The 20,429-nt window shown below is 41.3% G+C and overlaps 3 protein-coding genes across 3 annotated transcripts; all 3 read right to left on the bottom strand.

Annotated features, from left to right (window-relative positions):
• Nucleotides 1-5,740: 5,740 nt before the first annotated feature.
• On the bottom strand, nucleotides 5,741-12,490 carry LOC103931535 (L-type lectin-domain containing receptor kinase IX.1-like). Its single transcript, XM_048585926.1, has 3 exons — nucleotides 11,565-12,490; nucleotides 11,246-11,533; nucleotides 5,741-6,587 (listed from the first exon to the last, which is right to left on the bottom strand). The coding sequence occupies exons 1-3, from the start codon at nucleotides 12,488-12,490 to the stop codon at nucleotides 5,741-5,743; spliced, it is 2,061 nt and encodes a 686-aa protein (XP_048441883.1).
• A 680-nt stretch (nucleotides 12,491-13,170) lies between these two features.
• LOC103931515 (L-type lectin-domain containing receptor kinase IX.1) lies at nucleotides 13,171-15,543 on the bottom strand. The gene has a single exon (XM_048585461.1). It carries the CDS (start codon nucleotides 15,370-15,372, stop codon nucleotides 13,261-13,263), a length of 2,112 nt encoding a protein of 703 aa, XP_048441418.1. The 5' UTR covers nucleotides 15,373-15,543; the 3' UTR covers nucleotides 13,171-13,260.
• A 2,239-nt stretch (nucleotides 15,544-17,782) lies between these two features.
• Nucleotides 17,783-20,072, bottom strand: LOC125477985 (L-type lectin-domain containing receptor kinase IX.1-like). The gene is given in 2 exon segments (XM_048585563.1): nucleotides 17,783-19,594; nucleotides 19,597-20,072. Coding segments are annotated over 2 exon segments (2,100 nt in total). The 5' UTR covers nucleotides 19,931-20,072; the 3' UTR covers nucleotides 17,783-17,828.
• Nucleotides 20,073-20,429: the final 357 nt, after the last annotated feature.

Genomic DNA, 20,429 nt, shown 5'->3' with positions numbered 1-20,429 from the left:
TATTGTCCGCTTTGGGCCCCAACCACGCCCTCACGGTTTTGTTTCTGGGAACTCACACGAGAACTTCCCGATGGGTCACCCATCCTGGGAATGCTCTTGCGCGCTACTCGCTTAACTTCGGAGTTCCCATAGAACCCGAAGCCAGTGAGCTCCCAAAAGGCCTCGTGCTAGGTAAGGATGAGAATATACATATAAGGATCACTCCCCTGGGCGATGTGGGATGTCACAAAACATATTAAAGATTATCCATGGACAAAATACCCTAACAATATGTTTAGGAGAAGAAATTTAAGATTGCTAAGAAATTTTAAAATGACAAAAATTGAAATGACATGATTTTATTTTTTAGAATTTGTAAGTTTATTTGTTTCGTTAACCTAAAAGAACAATGAAATTGAAAACAAAATTTGTTATTTTTAAACTTTCTATCATAGAAATTGGAAAATGACATATATTTATATGAAATTTAAACTTGAGAATTGAAGGTCCTAAATTTCAAGTTTTTTTTTTTTCCACGTGAAAATTCTAGATTTCTATGTTTATGAATCCAAACCAAGGGATTGATGCATGTCTCATAAATTCTAACTTTTAACCAAATTATAAGTTTATTTTTCTCATTCAAACACAATGTAAGTTTGTATTTACTAATGATTATCGATTACTCAGACGCACTTGAGAAAAAAAGAGAGTAAGTTCCATTCATTTATGTGCACCAATATTGATTCGCCCCTAAATACTAATTTTGGTTAATTACTCGTAGACTTTTTAATTGTTTTAGTAAGTACTGAATAAATAAGTCGGACACATCACAAATCAAGGACGTGTAGACATATTTTACCAAAAGAAAAAAAAAACGTTTAGACAAAAATGGTCATTTGTGAGCAAATGAGAAAATTACTATCAGTTTAATTCTCCAAAGCACCCTCCACCACATTGGGTGACTGATTAAGACTTGATGTTGGACGAAATTAATCAGACTTTCCATCAATCCGGTGGTTCTGAAAAAGCTTTTGTCAACGCCTAGAGAGCACAACTTGATGGTGATGATCATAACAATGCATAAAAGAGGATTTGATGGACGGTTCTGAGGACATGGAGGTGATGTTCCGATTGGATATGCCATTGACACTGTCTCTGATTTGATTCAATTGACTGGAAGCTATCATGACATTCATGACCTTTTTTTGGATCAAATGAGGTCAATCACGCTCCATGTTTAAGGGCAGTCTCTCCATGGTTCTTGATTAAGCCCACATTGTCTCTGAAAACCCTTATTTTTATATACACTCAATTTACTCTCACGCATTTTTTATAGACACCCAATATAGTTTAGTAATCTTTCAGGAACACCCTTCCTTTTTCTTATTATGAATCTCTCTCTCTCTCTCTCTCTCTCTCTCTCTCTCTCTCTCTCTCCAGGTCAACACATCATTCTTCCTTTTCACCATTAAAATCCATGGATGTTCAAGCCTGGCATCTCGATCTCTTTTCTTCCAAATTAATATAGCAGAAGTACTTTTCACGACCTCTCATCTTTTTCTCCTTATGTAATCATTTGGGTCTAAATATTCATTTGTCGGAGAAAAAATTGATGGATTTGGTGTATTTGTTCTTATTTTTGTTTCCTGGGAAATGATGAACCCCGATGCAGGAGAACGGGAATCCGTACAATACCCAAATTGGTTACTGTGTGCCGTTATGATATAGGACAATATATTAAACAATTAGGACGAATAAAGCTGAATAAAATAAAATGTTTCAAATTCTGAAAAAGAAAGCAACAAATAATATTGTGGTGGTAGAATTGAGGTATAATATATCGATTTTGAAGAGAATCATGAGCAGAACAAGACTCGTGGAAAACCATGGCCTTGTTGTGTTTAAGGTCATCTTAGGTCATTTAGACTTCCAAAATTGCATTTTAAATTCTATAATTAAAATCGAACTTTTTGTTTCATTTGTCGTTCGATTAATGTCGTTTTGCTTTCATTCAATTTCCTAAGGCCTTTGAGTTACTACAAGTGTTGTAATCAGGTTATTTAAGCCATTGGATGGCTCCTATTGTAATCATCTTTCAATCAATTCAATCTTTAATCAAATACAACCTCTGAGATTATTCTCAAAACTGGTGAATTCCATGCTATTGGTTCTTCAAGGAATTACGTTTGTAATCCTTTAAGTTTCGTGATGTGTCATGTTATCCACCGTAGGAGTGGTAGTGGAGGCTTTGTAGTTGACATACAACTCCTTAATCGCTAATTCGATAATGTCACCAAGTCCTCCGCCATGACATCCAACAGCGGCCTCACATACAATGTTGATCCATCCGTTTTGTGAAGCAGGTTGCTTGTATTGCAAGAAACAAGCACTAGGGGAGATTCTAGGCGTACAATCTGAAAGAGCTCTTCTTTCTCCTTAATTATGCCAAGTGATAATGAATTCCCTTTTTATTTCTAGTCATTAGATTGAATTAATCAATGGAAAAACAAGGTAAATAACAAAAACTTCATCTTTCCTTCTTTCAATTGTTATAGGTTGCCTCATTCTCATCTGTAATGACCCGTCCCCAATTATGACGGTTTTTATAATTTTAATGTGTGAAAGTACGAAAAATGCCCTTCGAGGCGAAAAATGTTGACTTTCGTTGACTGCTTTGTCGTGTCACATAAGACCCATTTTTTGGCGTATCCTCGTAGCACTCGTCGCTACGAATGTGTGGGTGTAAGCGGCATTGGATTTGGAGCTACGATGAACGTTTTACAGAACTATGAAGTCGAGGGGCAAAATAGTCAAATCACTATTCTAGATATTTCTATTTCTCTAATAATTTCTGTCACGTGGGGCTTACACCCCACTTCTCTTTCTGCCACGTGTCCTCCCCCAATTCCCTCTCTAGAACTCTCTCTCTCTCTCTAATTTTCCCTCATTTCTCTCCATCCTTTCCCCGAGAAGCCTTGTCCCTTTTGCCATTCTCTCTGAGCACACTACCACCTACCTTCGCAACTCTGACGAACAACACCACCTTCTTTTTTTTCCGTGCCTTTCTTCCCCAATCTCTTGAACCTTCAGTTCCATTTCATCTCACCTATATCTCTCATTCTCCGAGCTCATCCACACGCATTGAGACCATCACCACCCGCCATCTCCTCCGACGAGCTCCACCGACACCATCGTCACAACCTCACCATCTCTGTGAGTTCTACAAACCTAGAGACGAAGGAAAACGCTTCCAAAACTCCTCCTTCATCTCACTGTGCAGCGGCATCGTGACCACTAGCATCTCTAGCGAATCTCACCGTTCACAGCGTAGGTAAGCCTCGGGGCATTCTAAACTTCTTCCTTTTATCCTCATGATGGTTAATGGTTGCGTTTATATAATTTTGGATGACAAGATTGCAAAGAGACATCGAGGTGACTTCTTCCCAGTTTCCGGCGAGGGACCATGAGGTTGTAGACGTCTTTTGGCCAACTTTCAGCCACGCCCGTAAGTCAAAGTGGTATGACTCGAATCTCCATCCTCGTAGCTTTATTTTGGTGCTTAAATGGTGAGATTTGGAAGTGAATCAAAGCCAAACGGATTCGGGAAATTTCCCGGCCAAAATCCGACCTTCTTCTTTGTTGGGTCCAATGACCAGTGAGTTTAATTGGGTCCAAACCTTTGGGCCTTATAACCAGACCCAATCCAAAACTAAGCCCAAATCTATTAACCTATTACTCAGCCCATTATCCCAGACTAAGCTCAATCTGGAATCTGAATGGGCTCAACCCACTAACCCCAATCTAGACTCAACCATTAACTTTCTGGTCAACGTTGATTGTTGACCGACTTTGGGTTGATTTTTCGAGTTTTGGTTGGGACCCCTCCTAGGCTAATTTTGACATCTTTATTCCAAATCTACTGTATGTTTTTCCAAATTCGACTGTTTTAATAGAGTTTTACTAAATGGGCTCTATATGTGTTTAGGTGCATCAATGGGAAGTGACACCATTCTCGCTTGTTCAAGCGGCTTTTAGGCTATGGAATACTGTGAGTGGACCCCTTCTTAACTTACATATTTTTATAAAATATTAGCCTAGCATGCATTTCATATTTCATGATTGAGCATGTTTTATAGTATGTCTTACGGAGAATTTATGATTTCTTTAAATTACCTTTACGAAATATTTATGATTTATCAAATTTACGTTTTACTAAAGGTTATGAAATATTGGAATTTCGTATATGAATTTCTATGGATTTCGAATATGATTTATTTTGTGGGTTTACGAATATGAGATTCCATGGATTTATGGATATGAATTACTTGGATGTACGAGACGAGGTTTGAGCTTTTGAGCTCTAGAGATTTGATATGAGATTTTAGGTATGTTTTCGGTGCTTATCTAGCGAGTTATCATACAACACATCCACACAACATGGGTATAGATGTCTATGGCCATAGGACATATTTAATGAGGAGTGAGATGAGATATTATGATTACCCCAGCTTCATTGCCGAAAGTAATGTCAGATAGCTTCACTAGCCACGGCTAGTGTCTGTGTGTGATGTTATATGTTTCTTCTCCAGCGTAACCCGGAGTCGTACAGCTTCACGTTCGGGTGATGGGGCTTACCATGTTTCTTCACTAATGTAACCTAGTGTCGTACAACTTCACCTTTGGTGATGGATAGGTACTACCTTCGGGCGACTATGATACCCCTAGAGAGTACAGTGTTGACGAGATTTACGAATTTTCCTTTGGGCGGTTTTACTACCATCTCCGAGCATTGTTTTACGCATACATGTTTTACAAATGTTTTTCAGTGCATGCTAGAGTTTTCAGAAAACTTACTATATGTAGTATTATATGTGTTTTCACAACAGGGGGTTAATATGTTCATAAATAGAATGGTTTTCGTATTATTGGTATTCTTATAAACTTTGGTCCACTCACCTTTTCTGTTTTGCACCCCCTCAGGAGTTAGAATTGAGGCACATGATCCCAACATCAGGCACTTCCAGTTAGGCATCTTTGAGCCTTCTCTGTGTAGGTCCCATTCCTCGGTTTGTACCTTTCCATATTAATTCTTTCGCATTATTCTTGTTTAGTTGTATGCTCTGAACACGATTCTGTTTTGATTTAATTCGTTCTAATTATGTATTTTTAGTTATATGAGTGTTTAAAGTGGCTTCGTCACCCTTGGGTGTTGGCCAACACATGCCTACCTTGATATTTGGGGATATCGAGGTTGGGACGTGTCATCATCACTCTCTATTCGGGGAACTTCTAGATTCTAAAACTGGTGCCTAACCACGATTTTTGGTATTTTAGGCAAAACTCATTATCTCTGCCCTTTTTTTTTCAATTTTGTTTTTAATTTGGTTGTTTGATCATTTTTTTTCAATGTGGGTCTTGAATCTTGATCAATTTTGTTTGATTAATTTCGGTATGGACTAAGCTTTAATTAAAAAGATGAAAGATCAACAATTGAACGTTCATGAGCCGACCAACCTCTTTGAATGCAAAAGATACAGTTCAGTTCTTCATTCATCACCAGGTACAAATTTTGCTACTCTTTTATTGTGCATGTTGACAACTTACAATTGAAAACACAGTTGCTACTAATAATGTTAGATTCGACCTTGCTGTCTTTACAGAAATTGGAAATGGGAATTGATTTGAAGTGCAACGTCTGCATTACTTTGGTGTATTGGATAATGAATGCGGTTTTACATTGAAATATATGTTTATCCTAGGGTTATTGTGCACTTTGAAATGTTGTTGATGGTGTCACAAATTTTTCTGTAGAAGATGGGGTGATTGTGAGGCTATGGGGCGTTCCTGAAGACTCAGTTTGACCTCTTTCAGAAGTGATAGTGTCACTATCACTGACTAATGCAATAGAGGACACCACCGGCATCTTTGATGGGAGAATGGGCAATGGAACTTCGAAGTTAAGCACTTGAATCGCTTGTTGAATTGAAGGTCTGAATATATATTGCGGGTGAGCACACCATAGCCCAACAATCATCAAGCACTCCATTTGTTTCTCGTCAAAATGACCATAGAGTTTTGGATCGGCTGCTTGAATAACATTCCCTTCTTCGTAGAGCCCCCAAACCCACTTCACCAGTTCGATTTGGCTACTTTCTAATTTGAAATCGATGGGTTTTCTCCCACAAGCTATTTCCAAAGAAACAACTCCAAAGCTGTAGACATCTGATTCCTTGGTGGACCTTCCTGTGGTAACATATTCTAGAGCCATGTAGCCTCGGGTTCCTGCCACAATTGTTGTTAGTGACTGTTCTCCATGGTCTACAAGTCGAGCTAACCCAAAATCCCCAAGTTTCACGTTGAAGTTTGTATCCAGCATAACATTGCTCGACTTGATATCCCTGTGAAGCACACATTGTTCCCATTCTTCATGTAGATACAATAACGCAGAGGCCAACCCTTTGGCAATGTTGTATCTCACCTGCCAACTTAACAAGCTATTTTCTTTAAAAAGATGGGAGTCTAAACTTCTGTTTGGCAGGAACTCATAAACGAGTAGTAGTTCTCTATTTTCATGGCACCACCCAATGAGTTGCACCAAATTCCGATGCCTAAGTCTGCTAAAAATTATATTTGTTATTGATACGTGAATGTGGAAAAATGGAAGAGAATGCAAATGGAAGAGAATGCTTATGGAAGAGAATGCTTATTTTTTCATTATCTTTCTCTACAAGATTACAAGGATATATATACATGATACAAATGTGTAGGTAGGACAAGGTAGGACGGCTGTAGAGGACAAGGTAGCCGTCCTAGTGTGTAGGTAGGACAAGGTAGGACGGCTGTAGGACGGCTTGACGGCTGTAGGACGGCTAGTGTGTAGGTAGGACAAGGTAGGACGGCTGTAGGACGGCTTGACGGCTGTAGGACGGCTTATTCTTCCAATAATAATATTATATACTACACAAGGACTCCAACCATATTCCTTATTTGTCTAACACTCCCTCTCAAGTTGGAGAGTGGATGTCAAGAACTCCCAACTTGCGTAACATACCCGAAAACTTTTCTTTCCCAAGAGGTTTGGTAAACAAGTCTGCCAACTGTTGTGCCGTACCCACATGCTTGGTCTCTATTGTGCCATCTACAATCTTATCTCGTATAAAGTGACAATCCATCTCAATGTGACGAGTTCGTTCATGAAAAACAGGATTGGCAGCTATATGTAACGCTGCTTGATTATCACAAAATAAAATGGAAGGACCATCCAAAGGAATGTTCAAATCCTTCAACAAAAAACGAAGCCAAACTATCTCGCAACAAGCACCTGCCATGGCCCTATATTCCGCCTCTGCTGAAGAGAGTGAAACGGTTTTCTGTCGTTTCGTCCGCCCAGAAATCAAAGAACTGCCCAAGAATACACAATACCCAGTAGTCGAACGGCGAGTGATAGGGCAACCTGCCCAATCAGAATCACAAAACGCAGTTAACTTGGTCTGGTTGTCAGAACGAAATAATAAACCTTGACCTGGAGTAGCCTTCAAATAACGAACAATACGAAGCGCATCATCCATATGAGATATCCTTGGCTCGTGCATAAAACGGCTTAGAACATGCACAGAATAGGTGATATCCGGCCGAGTGATAGTGAGATATATTAACCGACCTACTAATCGTCGATACTTTTCAGGATCCTTGAGAAGTTCTCCTTTATCAGATAATTTTGTGTCATCCATAGGAAAAGCAATGGGTCGTGCTCCCAAAAAACCATAGTCCTTGAGAATCTCTAATGCATACTTGCGTTGAGAAATATAAATCCCTTGTTTGGAACGAGAAACCTCAATACCCAAAAAATATTTTAAATCACCAAGGTCTTTTATCCGAAAATGATCACGGAGAAAAGACTTCAGAGAATTAATGGCACTAGCATCATTGCCTGTAATCACAATATCATCCACATAAATGAGCAAAGCTGTGAAAGAAATACCAGACTTTTTAGTGAACAATGAATAGTCAGCTTTGGATTGTTGAAAATCGGCAGAAATGATGGCACTAGTGAATTTGGCAAACCATTGGCGAGAAGCCTGCTTAAGACCATAAAGTGACTTGTGAAGGCGACACACAAGATTCTCCCCCTGTCGCCGAAGACCAGGAGGAGGAGACATATAGATTTCTTCATGTAAGTCACCATGTAAGAAAGCATTATTAACATCAAGCTGATGAAGAGACCAAGACTGACTAGCAGCAAGAGCAAGAAGACAACGCACCGTAATCATCTTAGCAGTAGGAGAAAAAGTGTCATGATAATCAATACCTTCAGCCTGAGTGAAGCCTTTAGCAACCAAACGAGCTTTGTAGCGGTCAATAGAGCCGTCGGAATTGTGCTTGAGTTTGTACACCCACTTACAACCAATGGGAATTTTGCCAGGGGGCAAGGAAGTTAAAGTCCAAGTACCATTAGCATGTAAAGCTTGAAGCTCCTCAGTCATAGCACGTTGCCAATTGGGGTCAGTGGCAGCCTCGGCAAAGGAGGAAGGCTCCACAGTCCGACTGACAGAGTTAATGTAAGAAAAATGCCTGGGAGAGTAACGGTGATAAGAGAGAAAATTACAAAGTGGATATCGCGTACCTTGTGTAGAACCGGGTTGCGAAGTCGAAGATGGGTGGGATGGCAGAATCACCTGCGAGCAAACGTAGTCTTTTAAATAGGATGGAGGTTTATGGGCACGGGAAGAGGTGCGGGGAAGGGGAGGATTGGTAGGTAGTGGGGGGGGTAGGGATGTCCGTGGGTAAAAGGGTGAAAGGTAAGGAAGTAGCGGGGGGGGGGGGGGGGAAGGAGGGGATGCCGAGAGGGCAGGGGCATGGGGAGGAACGGGTAATGGGGCAGCAAGGGAATCTGTGGGAGGCGTGGAAAGGGAGGAAGGTGGAGGAGGGTGAGGCGTCGGGGCAGGAAAGGGTGGGTTATATGTAAAGTCCAGAGGGGGTGGGATGGGTAAGGTAGGCGAAGAGGATGGGATATGAGGGTGAGAAACGGCATAAGGGAAAGTACTTTCGTGAAAGATGACGTCTCGACTAGTGAAAATGCGGTGATTGTCGAGATCGTAAAGGGTATAGGTCTTTTGTCCATGAGGATAACCGAGAAAAATGCAACGATGAGCCCGAGGGGAAAATTTGGTGGTGGGAGTGACAGAGGTGGCATATGCCAGACAACCAAAGACGCGGAAGTGGTCATAAGATGGGGTTTTCGAAAAGAGAACCTCAAATGGGGATTTATGATGGAGAAGACGGGTAGGGAGACGATTGATGAGATAAGTAGCGGTAAGAACACATTCCCCCCAAAACTTGATAGGAAGATGGGATTGAAAACGAAGGGCGCGAGCGGTTTCAAGAAGATGACGATGTTTTCTTTCAACAACGCCATTTTGTTGGGGGGTATAAACACCCCATGATCAGAGAAAAAACTACGAAGAGATAAAAATTCACCACCATTGTCAGTACGAATGCATTGGATGGTAGTGCGGAATTGGGTAGTGACATAAGCAAAAAAATCCTTAATTAATTGTTGAGTGTCGGATTTATGTTTCATGAGGAAGACCCATGTAAAGCGAGAAAAATCATCCACAATGGTTAAGAAATAATTAGCACCAGAAAGAGAAGATTGACGATTCGGGCCCCAAATATCACAATGAATTAAAGCAAAAGGGAAAGTTGATGAAATTGAACTCAAAGGAAAAGGTTGACGAGTTTGTTTTGCCAACGGACAAACATCACAAATATGACTAGAATCAAAAGTGCAATTAAGAGAGCTAGATGCTAAAGCTTGCAAACGAGTGGAGGAGGGGTGACCAAGACGCCTATGCCAGAGGGAGGAGGGGATGGTAATGATGTTGCAGAGAGGTTGACGGGTGGGGAGAGAAGAGGTAAGGGCCACAAGGTAATACAGATCGCCACGTCGCTTACCCACACCAATCATCGCCTTCGAAACCAAGTCCTGCAAAATACACCAAGAAGGAAAGAAGGTTATGGAACACGATAATCCATCTGTAAGTTTACCAACCGATAAAAGGTCCACTCGGAAATTAGGGACACATAAAACATCCTTCAAAGTAACTGAGGAATTTAAAAGAAGAGTGCCGGTAAAAGTAATGGGAGCGGAAGCACCACTAGGCAAAGAAACAGGCGGCAAATTTGAAGGAGAACGATTAACCAAACCTGAAGCGGAAGAAGTAATATGATCCGTAGCACCACTGTCAAGAATCCATTGACCATGACGAGAGGTGACAGGTAACAAACCTTGGGCAAAATCAGTAGTGAGCACGGCATTGGCCTGAGGAGGGGTGGTGGTGTCACGTAGAGCAGCTAGAACACGGGAGTGCTGCTCGGCAGAGAGGTCAGGCATGGCAAGCTGCAAGTCATGCAAAGTGGGCTGGGTCCCGTGCACTTGGTGGGTCGCTGGAGTAGAAGAGGAGGCGGGGGCCTGGGTGCCTTGCACGTGATGGGCCTGGGTGAAATTATGGGGCCGGGAAGCAGAAAACCGTGGCTGCTGGGGAGGACTGGAAGGTGCATGGCTGCGGGAAGAACTGGAAGCAGTGGCACGGCGCGGTGGTCGCCACGGTTGGCCATGGAGGGGATGGCCAACGGGATAGCCATGAAGTTTATGGCAGGTGTCTCGGGTATGATAATCAAAATTGCAGTAGGTGCAGTGGAGAGGAGGACGAGCAGAGGAGGGACGGGACGGGCCACGAACAGCCATGGGAACGGCAGAGAAAGCTGCCGAAAAAAAAATTAGGCCTAGGGTTATAAACCTGCTCTGTATACCATGTAGAAAAAGGTATGTAGGCTAAAAATTATATTTGTTATTGATACATGAATGTGGAAAAATGGAAGAGAATGCAAATGGAAGAGAATGCTTATGGAAGAGAATGCTTATTTTTTCATTATCTTTCTCTACAAGATTACAAGGATATATATACATGATACAAATGTGTAGGTAGGACAAGGTAGCCGTCCTAGTGTGTAGGTAGGACAAGGTAGGACGGCTGTAGAGGACAAGGTAGCCGTCCTAGTGTGTAGGTAGGACAAGGTAGGACGGCTGTAGGACGGCTGGTGTGTAGGTAGGACAAGGTAGGACGGCTGTAGGACGGCTTATTCTTCCAATAATAATATTATATACAATTACACAAGGACTCCAACCATATTCCTTATTTGTCTAACAAGTAGTAGTTCTCTATTTTCATTGCACCACCCAATGAGTTGCACCAAATTCCGATGCCTAAGTCTGCTAATGATCCGCACTTCTGATGCGTACTCCTTCATCCCTTGTTTAGATCCGCTGGATATCCTCTTAACAGCAACTTGTAAGTTTAAGTCTTTTATGAAGCCTCTGTAAACCCCTCCAAATCCTCCCTCTCCCAGCTTCTTTCCCTCCTCAAAATTACTGGTCGCTTGAGCCAACTCGTGGTAAGAAAACTTCCTCGGGCCGGTTACATTTTCCAGTTCTTTATCAATCAGTTTTTTTACAAAAGGGATTCTCATCACGTCCGTCAACTGCTTTGCTTTTCTTCCGATACATGAACCAAACCAAACCCAACCCAGTAAACAAGATTAGAGACCCAGCAATACCCAACCCGAGCAGGAGTCCCATTTTGGATTTTCCCGGCCCGGGTTTAACACCGGATGGTGCAATAGGTTCTGGTTTGTTGTGCGTAGGATCGTCGTCAAACAGAGCAGCTGAAGTGAAATTCCATGAAACGATCTTATGAACAGCAATATCTTGACCGGTTGCAGCAGAGAACCCAACAATTACCAAATCTGGCAAGTATTGTCTCAAATCAATTATGTAAGAAAGATATTTGAGCACCTTCACTTCAGTACCATTTGTACCATTTTGAAAACTCGTGAATGCAACACTCAGATTTTTTGAGCTGGAGTTATAACTAATCCAAGCATCGTTTTGTCTTCCTTCATTAATATCACCATTCCAGGGAGTGGTAATGTTAGACTTGAGAGAGTTGATGTCAATGCCCACATGATCACCGACCGGATCCCTGATTACTGGCTGCTCATTCCTGTAGATATCAAACTCAACAGCCACAAAAGGATACAGCGTCCTTGTGGTGTCTCCTGGTTGTTCCTCGACGGGCAGGCCAAGATGACCACCACCACCTGCTGGAATGTTGAGTAAGGAACCACTTGGAGCAATGAAAAATACCATCCCGTCGGCATGACCTGAATCTATCATGAATGTGAACTGTGTGCTAAAATCAGCGATTTTTCCTGTAAAGGTTTCCCAGAGGAGGAAGGGTTGACGGTAGGTGGCTCGGGCGACATTTTTATTTTGTCTGGCGCTTCTGGTGAGTTTGATGAGTTGCTCATCTATGTAAGCTGCTCCCTCGAGAAATATACCAGTGGTTCCAATGGTGAAGCTGTCGTAATTGAAGGTCAAGGGAGATGCGGAAGGGAAAAACAGAAGGAAGAGGAGGAGGAGGGGTAGAAGCTTTGCGGAAGGGATAACCATAGTATCGTACTTTATGTAGAGACATTTTGCACATTACTTGTCAACTAATAAGTAGAGCGATCATCTTTTCTTGTAAACCAAGAAACGAGTGTTTTTCCAGCACAGTCATTGTTTTCGCCGAACTCAAGTCGAAAATATCCTTGGACTAGCTGATCAACGGTTCTGTTTCATTCCAAAACTACAAAAATAATGAACTTTGTTGTATTTTATTTTGCATTGTTTACACTTTACAAGTAGACTTTTTTGGATTCACTGTCTTGTTGAAACTACAATAGTATCTAAATTCAAGAGTGTATAATATATTTATCTACATGTGTTTTGGTTTGTTTGATGTGAAAACTGAAGGAACGAATGGACGGCAGCCGAACACTGAAGGAACGAATGGACGGCAGCTGATTTTTTGTTTATGTTTTGTTGTCCGAATGCATTGACGTTGAAAAGATATGACGTCGTCGTTTAAACTTGGTGGTCATATTTGAGTATTGGGTTTTTCTTTTGACGCTCTTTCTCTGTGCATTTTGGCATGTACGTTTCTGAATGCCCTGGTCGAAAGAGCCACTCTTTCACTTACTGCTTTCTGAGTTCAAACCCTCTTGCAATCTCTCGTTATAAATTTATGAGTATAACATATAATTACGACATGATGGTAAGTTCATTATCATCAAAGTAACAACTATATATGTCGTCTAACATATTTACTTAAAGATGCTCACTATAAAATACGTATTACACACAAATGTATATATTTGAATAACAGAGCGAGTTTAAATTTATCTTGTATACAAAAGTGAGGCTGATGGAGAAGAATTGGATGCAGAAGATGAGGTGAATTGTGAGGAGTTGGTGTTGTAACCATGACCCGAAGACTCAGTCTGACGTCTTTCCAAATCAGTATTGTAACTCGACGAGATTGAAAATGATACCGGAAGAGATACGTAGCTGGCCACCGGCATCTTTGATGGGAGAGTGGGCAACGGAACTTCGAAGTTAAGTACTTGAATGGTTTGTAGTATCGAAGGCCTCATCATGTAATCCGGATGAGCACAGCACAGCCCAACAATCAACAAACACTCCATCTGTTTCGCATCAAACTCTCCACACAATATAGGGTCAGCTGCTTCAATGATTTTCCCTTCTCCATAAAGCTCCCAAACCCACTCCACCATGTTAATTTGAGTCCTTCCAAACTTTGGATCAATGGGTTTTCTCCCGCATGCTATCTCCAAAGCTACAACTCCGAAGCTGTAGACATCTGTTTCCTTGCTTGCCTTTCCTGTGGTAACGCATTCCGGAGCCATGTATCCCATGGTTCCAGCCAGAACCGTGGTTTGCGATTGTTTTCCATGATCCACAAGTCGAGCTAATCCGAAATCCCCAAGTTTGGCGTTGAAATTCGAATCCAGCATGATATTGCTCGATTTAATATCCCTGTGCAGCACACATTGCTCCCATTCTTCGTGTAGATAGAACAACCCGGATGCTAAGCCTTGAGCAATTCTGTATCTTGCCTCCCAATGTAACACCGTTTTCGGTTTGAACAAATGGGAATCTAAGCTTCCGTTGGACATGAACTCGTAAACAAGCAGGAGCTCTCCTTTTTCATGGCACCAACCGATTAGTTGCACCAGATTCCGATGCCTAAGTCGACTGATGATCCTTACTTCTGCCGCGTACTCCTTCATCCCCTGTCTAGACCGACTTGACACCCTCTTAACAGCAACATACGAGTCCAAGTCCTTTATGAACCCTCTATAAACCCCACCAAATCCTCCTTCTCCAAGCTTTTCTCCCTCATCGAAATTACCCGTGGATTGAGCCAATGTCTTGTACGAAAACTTCTTCGGGCCCGTCCCCTTCTCGAATTCCTCATCGATCGAGTCGTTCACCATAGGATCCTCATCATCACTACTTCCCCCTGTTTTGCCCTTTCTCCAACAAATGCACCAAACCAAAACCAACCCACCAACCAAAAGCACACACCCACCAACAACCAACCCAACAACAAGTCCGACGTTGACCCCATTTCCCGGATCGGGCTCAACAATGGGGTTCGGCTCTGGCACAGGAACCACTGGCGGCGGCTCATCGCGCAGTTCTGTAGAATTAAAACTCCATGTGTTGATTATAGGTATAGACGTGACAGCCCCTGTAGCGGCAGAGAACCCAACAACAACATAACCCTGCAAGTACTCATTCAGGTCAACCATGTAATCAAGATACTCCCTTACTTGGACACCATTTACAAAACTAGTGTAAACAACACTAAGATTTTTTGATCCAGAATCGTAGCGAATCCGAGCAGTATTTTCCTCTCCGTTTGTAATGGATCCATTCCAAGGCTTTGTCACTTTAGACTTGACAGAGTTGATGTCAATACCTACATGATCGCCGTCAGGATCTTTGATGGAAGTGACGTCATTCCTGTAGATATCAAACTCCACTGCCACAAAGGGGTACAGATTCGTCGACTCGTTATTTGGAGGGTTTATGACGGGGAGGCCTAGAGAGCCGCCTAGGCCTATTGTGGGGTTGAGTAAGGACCCGTTTGGCGCCAAAAAGAAGGCGAGTCCGTCGGCGTAGGGCGTTTTGCCTTCGGAGTCGATGGAAAATGTGAAGTTTGTGGTGAAATCAGCGAGTTTTCCGGTGGCGTTCTCGCGGAGGAGGAAGGGTTGAGAGTAGGTGGCTCGGCCTACGCTTTGGTCCAGTCCGTTGCCGGCAGTGCTTTTGGTCAGTCGGAGGGACTTGTCGGCGACGAAAGCATAGTCCTCGATAAATAAAGTAGTGGGGCCGTTTGAGAAGAAGGGGTAGTTGAAGGACAACGGAGTTGCACAAGGGAGTAGCTGAAACAAGAGAAGTTTGAGAAGAAGAAGGACAACCACCATGTTTGTAATGCTTTTACAGATTAAACTGGGATCATCTTAAAATACAGCACAAGTTGTATGGTTTAATTTTTTTTTTTCAGCAGCCCCCTTTGTTTACCAATTCAAATCAAAATACTTTGACTTGCTCCAATTTAGCGGTAGTGCAAGTTTTCTTTTGCTGAAATGTCATTGGCCATTTTCAAATATTTCTAGTGCCATTATGCATACTGAATTGAAAATGGCCAATGACATTTCAACAAAAGAAAATAATGGCACTAGAAACATTTGAATTGAAAATGGCCAATGACATTTCAATTCAAATGTTTCTAGTGCCATTATTTTCTTTTGCTGAAATGTCATTGGCCATTTTCAAATGTTTCTAGTGCCATTATACATACTTAATATTTTTTTTTGAAACAATATACATAATTAATATTAAATACAATATATGTTAGAAGAAAAACTTGCGTGGGGCTTTGTTTGCCACTAAACTTTGCTTAGTAGCACTACGATCTAGTCAAAACTCGTCACTTGTCAAGTCTTAAATATCATCTTTTATTATTCTTTTATATTTAAGACTCACATTGTTAAAAAAAAACTTTCATAATTATTTTTCTACTAATTAATGTACACCATAAAATGATTCATTTTTCCTTTGATATCCTCCGTCTCCCCTTTCTTCCCAAATTTTCCAACCCCTCTTCCTCCCAAACTCTGTGCCTTTCCTTCCTTCATAAGAGTATGGGAACAAAATTACAACATCTTCTCCATCTTTCGTGAAATGAAAAATATATGTCATATATATATTCTAACACAGACTTCATGTTTTACACAATTTGTTTGTCCCTTTTTTCAATTTTTTTTCCTCTTCTCCTCCCTCTCATTTTTTCTTCTCCAATTTTCTCTGCCGTATGCAGTCTTCCTCCTCCTCTGTGTTTCCTATCTTCATAAGAATATGGGGCAAAAACAATTAATTCATCTTCTCCAACTATCATGAAATGAAAAAAAAAAAAGAAAAATCCAAACACATACTTCATTTTTTTTTTTACAAAAGCTGTTTATTCATTTTTTCCGCTATGAGCAAAATTTCATTGCCCAACATGTCATGCCGAGCTCGTCCTGTTCTATGTATCACCGAGTTGTGATTTGTGTTTCTCCAGTAAGGATTAGAAATATTTTGTTGCCAACTCTAAATACAAACTTACAGACTGACTCCAAATTATCAAGTTGATCTTTTTCACAGTCTATTTGTTATTCTTCACTTTCACAAGGTGCAATCTATTTGCATTTGATAACTTGATTATCCATCTTTAACATGATGACAAAGGTGAGAGAGAGAAGAAACTGAAGACTCCTATGGAAAAACATTAACGTACAGGAGGGAAAAGTTGGGAAGGAAAAAAAAGGGGAGAAAGAAGGAAAAAAAAAACATTAAATTAATCTTATGGTGGATATTAATTAGTAGGAAAAAAATTATAAATATTAAATAATGATAAAAGATAATATTTAAGACTTGCCACATGACAAGTTTTGATTGGATTGTAGTGCCACTCAACAAAATTGTTAGAGTGGTGCTATCCAAACACCTCTTTTATTTTTCACACATTATTTTTAATTTTTTTACAGTCTGATCGAACGAATTGGAAAAGATCAACGGACAAAATTAATATACTAGTGTAAGCTGCTCCCTCGAGAAATATACCAGTGTTGCCAATGGTGAAGCTGTCGTAATTGAAGGTCAGAAGGAAGAGGAGGAGGAGGGGTAGAAGCTTTGCGGAAGGGATAACCGTGGTATCGAACTTTACGTAGAGACATTTTGCACATTACTTGTCAACTAATAAGTAGAGCGATCATCTTTTCTTGTAAACCAAGAAACGAGTGTTTTTACAGCACACAGTCATTGTTTTCACCGAACTCGAGTCGAAAATATCCTTTGGACTAGCTGTTCTGTTCATTCCAAAACTACAAAAATAATGAACTTTGTTGTATTTTATTTTGCATTGTTTACACTTGACAAGTAGACTTTTTTGGATTCACTGTCTTGTTGAAACTACAATAGTATCTAAATTCAAGAGTGTATAATATATTTATCTACGTGTGTTTTGGTTTGTTTGATGTGAAAACTGAAGGAACGAATGGACGGCAGCTGATTTTTTGTTTATGTTTTGTTGTCCGAATGCATTGACATTGAGAAGACATGGATGTCGTCGTTTGAACTTTGTGGTCATATTTCAGTATTGGGTTTTTCTTTTGACGCTCTTTCTCTGTGCATTTTGGCATGTACATTTCTGAATGCCCTGGTAGAAAGAACCTCTCCTTCACTTACTGCTTTCTGAGTTCAAACCCTCTTCCAATCTCTTGTTATAAATTTATGAGTATAACATATAATTACGACATGATGGTAAGTTCACTATAAAATATGTATGACATGCAAATTTATATATTTGTATAACAGAGTGAGTTTAAATTTATCTAGTCTACAAAAGTGAGGCTGATGGAGAAGAATTGGATGCAGAAGATGAGGTGAATTGTGAGGAGTTGGTGTTGTAACCATGACCCGAAGACTCTGTCTGACGTCTTTCCAAATCAGCATTGTAACTCGACAAGATTGAAAATGATACCGGAAGAGATACGTAGCTGGCCACCGGCATCTTTGATGGGAGAATGGGCAACGGAGCTTCGAAGTTAAGTACTTGAATTGTTTGTTGTATCGAAGGCCTCATCATGTAATCCGGATGCGCACACCACAGCCCAACAATCAACAAACACTCCATCTGTTTCACATCAAACTCTCCACACAATTTAGGGTCGGCTGCTTCAATGATTTTCCCTTCTCCATAAAGCTCCCAAACCCACTCCACCATGTTAATTTGAGTCCTTCCAAACTTTGGATCAATGGGTTTTCTCCCGCAAGCTATCTCCAAAGCTACAACTCCGAAGCTGTAGACATCTGTTTCCTTGCTTGCCTTTCCTGTGGTAACGCATTCCGGAGCCATGTATCCCATGGTTCCAGCCAGAACCGTGGTTTGCGATTGTTTTCCATGATCCACAAGTCGAGCTAATCCGAAATCCCCAAGTTTGGCGTTGAAATTCGAATCCAGCATGATATTGCTCGATTTAATATCCCTGTGCAGCACACATTGCTCCCATTCTTCGTGTAGATAGAACAACCCGGATGCTAAGCCTTGAGCAATTCTGTATCTTGCCTCCCAATGTAACACCGTTTTCGGTTTGAACAAATGGAAATCTAAGCTTCCGTTGGACATGAACTCGTAAACAAGCAGGAGCTCTCCTTTTTCATGGCACCAACCGATTAGTTGCACCAGATTCCGATGCCTAAGTCGACTGATGATCCTTACTTCTGCCGCGTACTCCTTCATCCCCTGTCTAGACCGACTTGACACCCTCTTAACAGCAACATACGAGTCCAAGTCCTTTATGAACCCCCTATAAACCCCACCAAATCCTCCTTCTCCAAGCTTTTCTCCCTCATCGAAATTACCCGTGGATTGAGCCAATGTCTTGTACGAAAACTTCTTCGGGCCCGTCCCCTTCTCGAATTCCTCATCGATCGAGTCGTTCACCATAGGATCCTCATCATCACTACTTCCCCCTGTTTTGCCCTTCCTCCAACAAATGCACCAAACCAAAACCAACCCACCAACCAAAAGCACACACCCACCAAGAACCAACGCAACAACAAGTCCGACGCTGACACCATTTCCCGGATCGGGCTCAACATTGGGGTTCGGCTCTGGCACAGGAACCACTGGCGGCGGCTCATCGTGCAGTTCTGTAGAATTAAAACTCCATGTGTTGATTTCAGGTACAGACGTGAGACGCCCTGTAGCGGCAGAGAACCCAACAACAACATAACCCTGCAAGTACTCATTCAGGTCAACAATGTAACTAACACTCCTCCACACTGGGGAAGCATTCTCAAAACTAGTGTAAACAACACTAAGATTTTTCGATCCAGAATCGTAGCGAATCCGAGCAGTATTTTCCCTTCCGGTTGTAATGGATCCATTCCAATGCTCTGTCACTTTAGACATGAGAGAGTTGATGTCGATACCAACATGATCGCCGACAGGATCTTTGATGGAAGTGACGTTATTCGTGTAGATATCAAACTCCACTGCCACAAAGGGGTACAGATTCGTCGACTCCTTATTTGGAGGGTTTATGACGGGGAGGCCTAGAGAGCCGCCTCGGCCTATTGTGGTGTTGAGTAAGGACCCGTTGGCGCCAAAAAGAAGGCGAGTCCGTCGGCGTAGGGCGTTTTGCCTTGGGAGTTGATGGAAAATGTGAAGTTTGTGGCGAAATCAGCGAGTTTTCCGGTGGCGTTCTCGCGGAGGAGGAAGGGTTGAGAGTAGGTGGCTCGGCCGACGCTTTGGTTCTGTTGGGTGCCGACAGTGCTTGCGGTCAGTCGGAGGGACTTGCCGTCGACGAAAGCATGTGGCTCGATAAATAAATTTTGGTGGTCGTTTGTGAAGGAGGGGAAGTTGAAGGATAATGGAGATGCACAAGGGAGTAGCTGAAACAAGAGAAGTTTGAGAAGAAGAAGGACAACCACCATGTTTGTAATGCTTTTACAGATTAAACTGGGATCATCTTAAAATACAGCACAAGTTGTATGGTTTAATTTTTTTTTTCAGCAGCTCCCTTTCTTTACCAATTCAAATCAAAATACTTTGACTTGCTCCAATTTAGCGGTAGCGCAAGTTTTCTTTTGGTGAAATGTCATTGACCATTTTCAAATGTTTCTAGTGCCATTATGCATACTTAATATTTTTTTTTTTTGAGGTAATATAGATAATTAATATTAAATACAATATACGTTAGGAGAAAAACTTGCGTGGAGCTTTGTTTGCCACTAAACTTTGCTAAGTGGCACTACGATCCAGTAAAAACTCGTCACTTGACAAGTCTTAAATATCATCTTTTATCATTCTTTTATATTTAAGACTCACACAATTATTTGTTAAAAAAAAACTTTCATAATTATTTTTCCACTAATTAATGTACACCATAAAATGATTCATTTTTCCTTTGATCTCCTCTGTCTCCCCTTCCTT

Source organism: the organism of the source record quoted next, unplaced genomic scaffold, assembly GCF_019419815.1.
Source record: "Pyrus x bretschneideri cultivar Hongxiangsu unplaced genomic scaffold, Pyrus_bretschneideri_v1 Contig23, whole genome shotgun sequence".
Classification (NCBI taxonomy): domain Eukaryota; kingdom Viridiplantae; phylum Streptophyta; class Magnoliopsida; order Rosales; family Rosaceae; genus Pyrus; species Pyrus x bretschneideri.
This window is presented reverse-complemented; position numbering and strand designations above follow the sequence as displayed.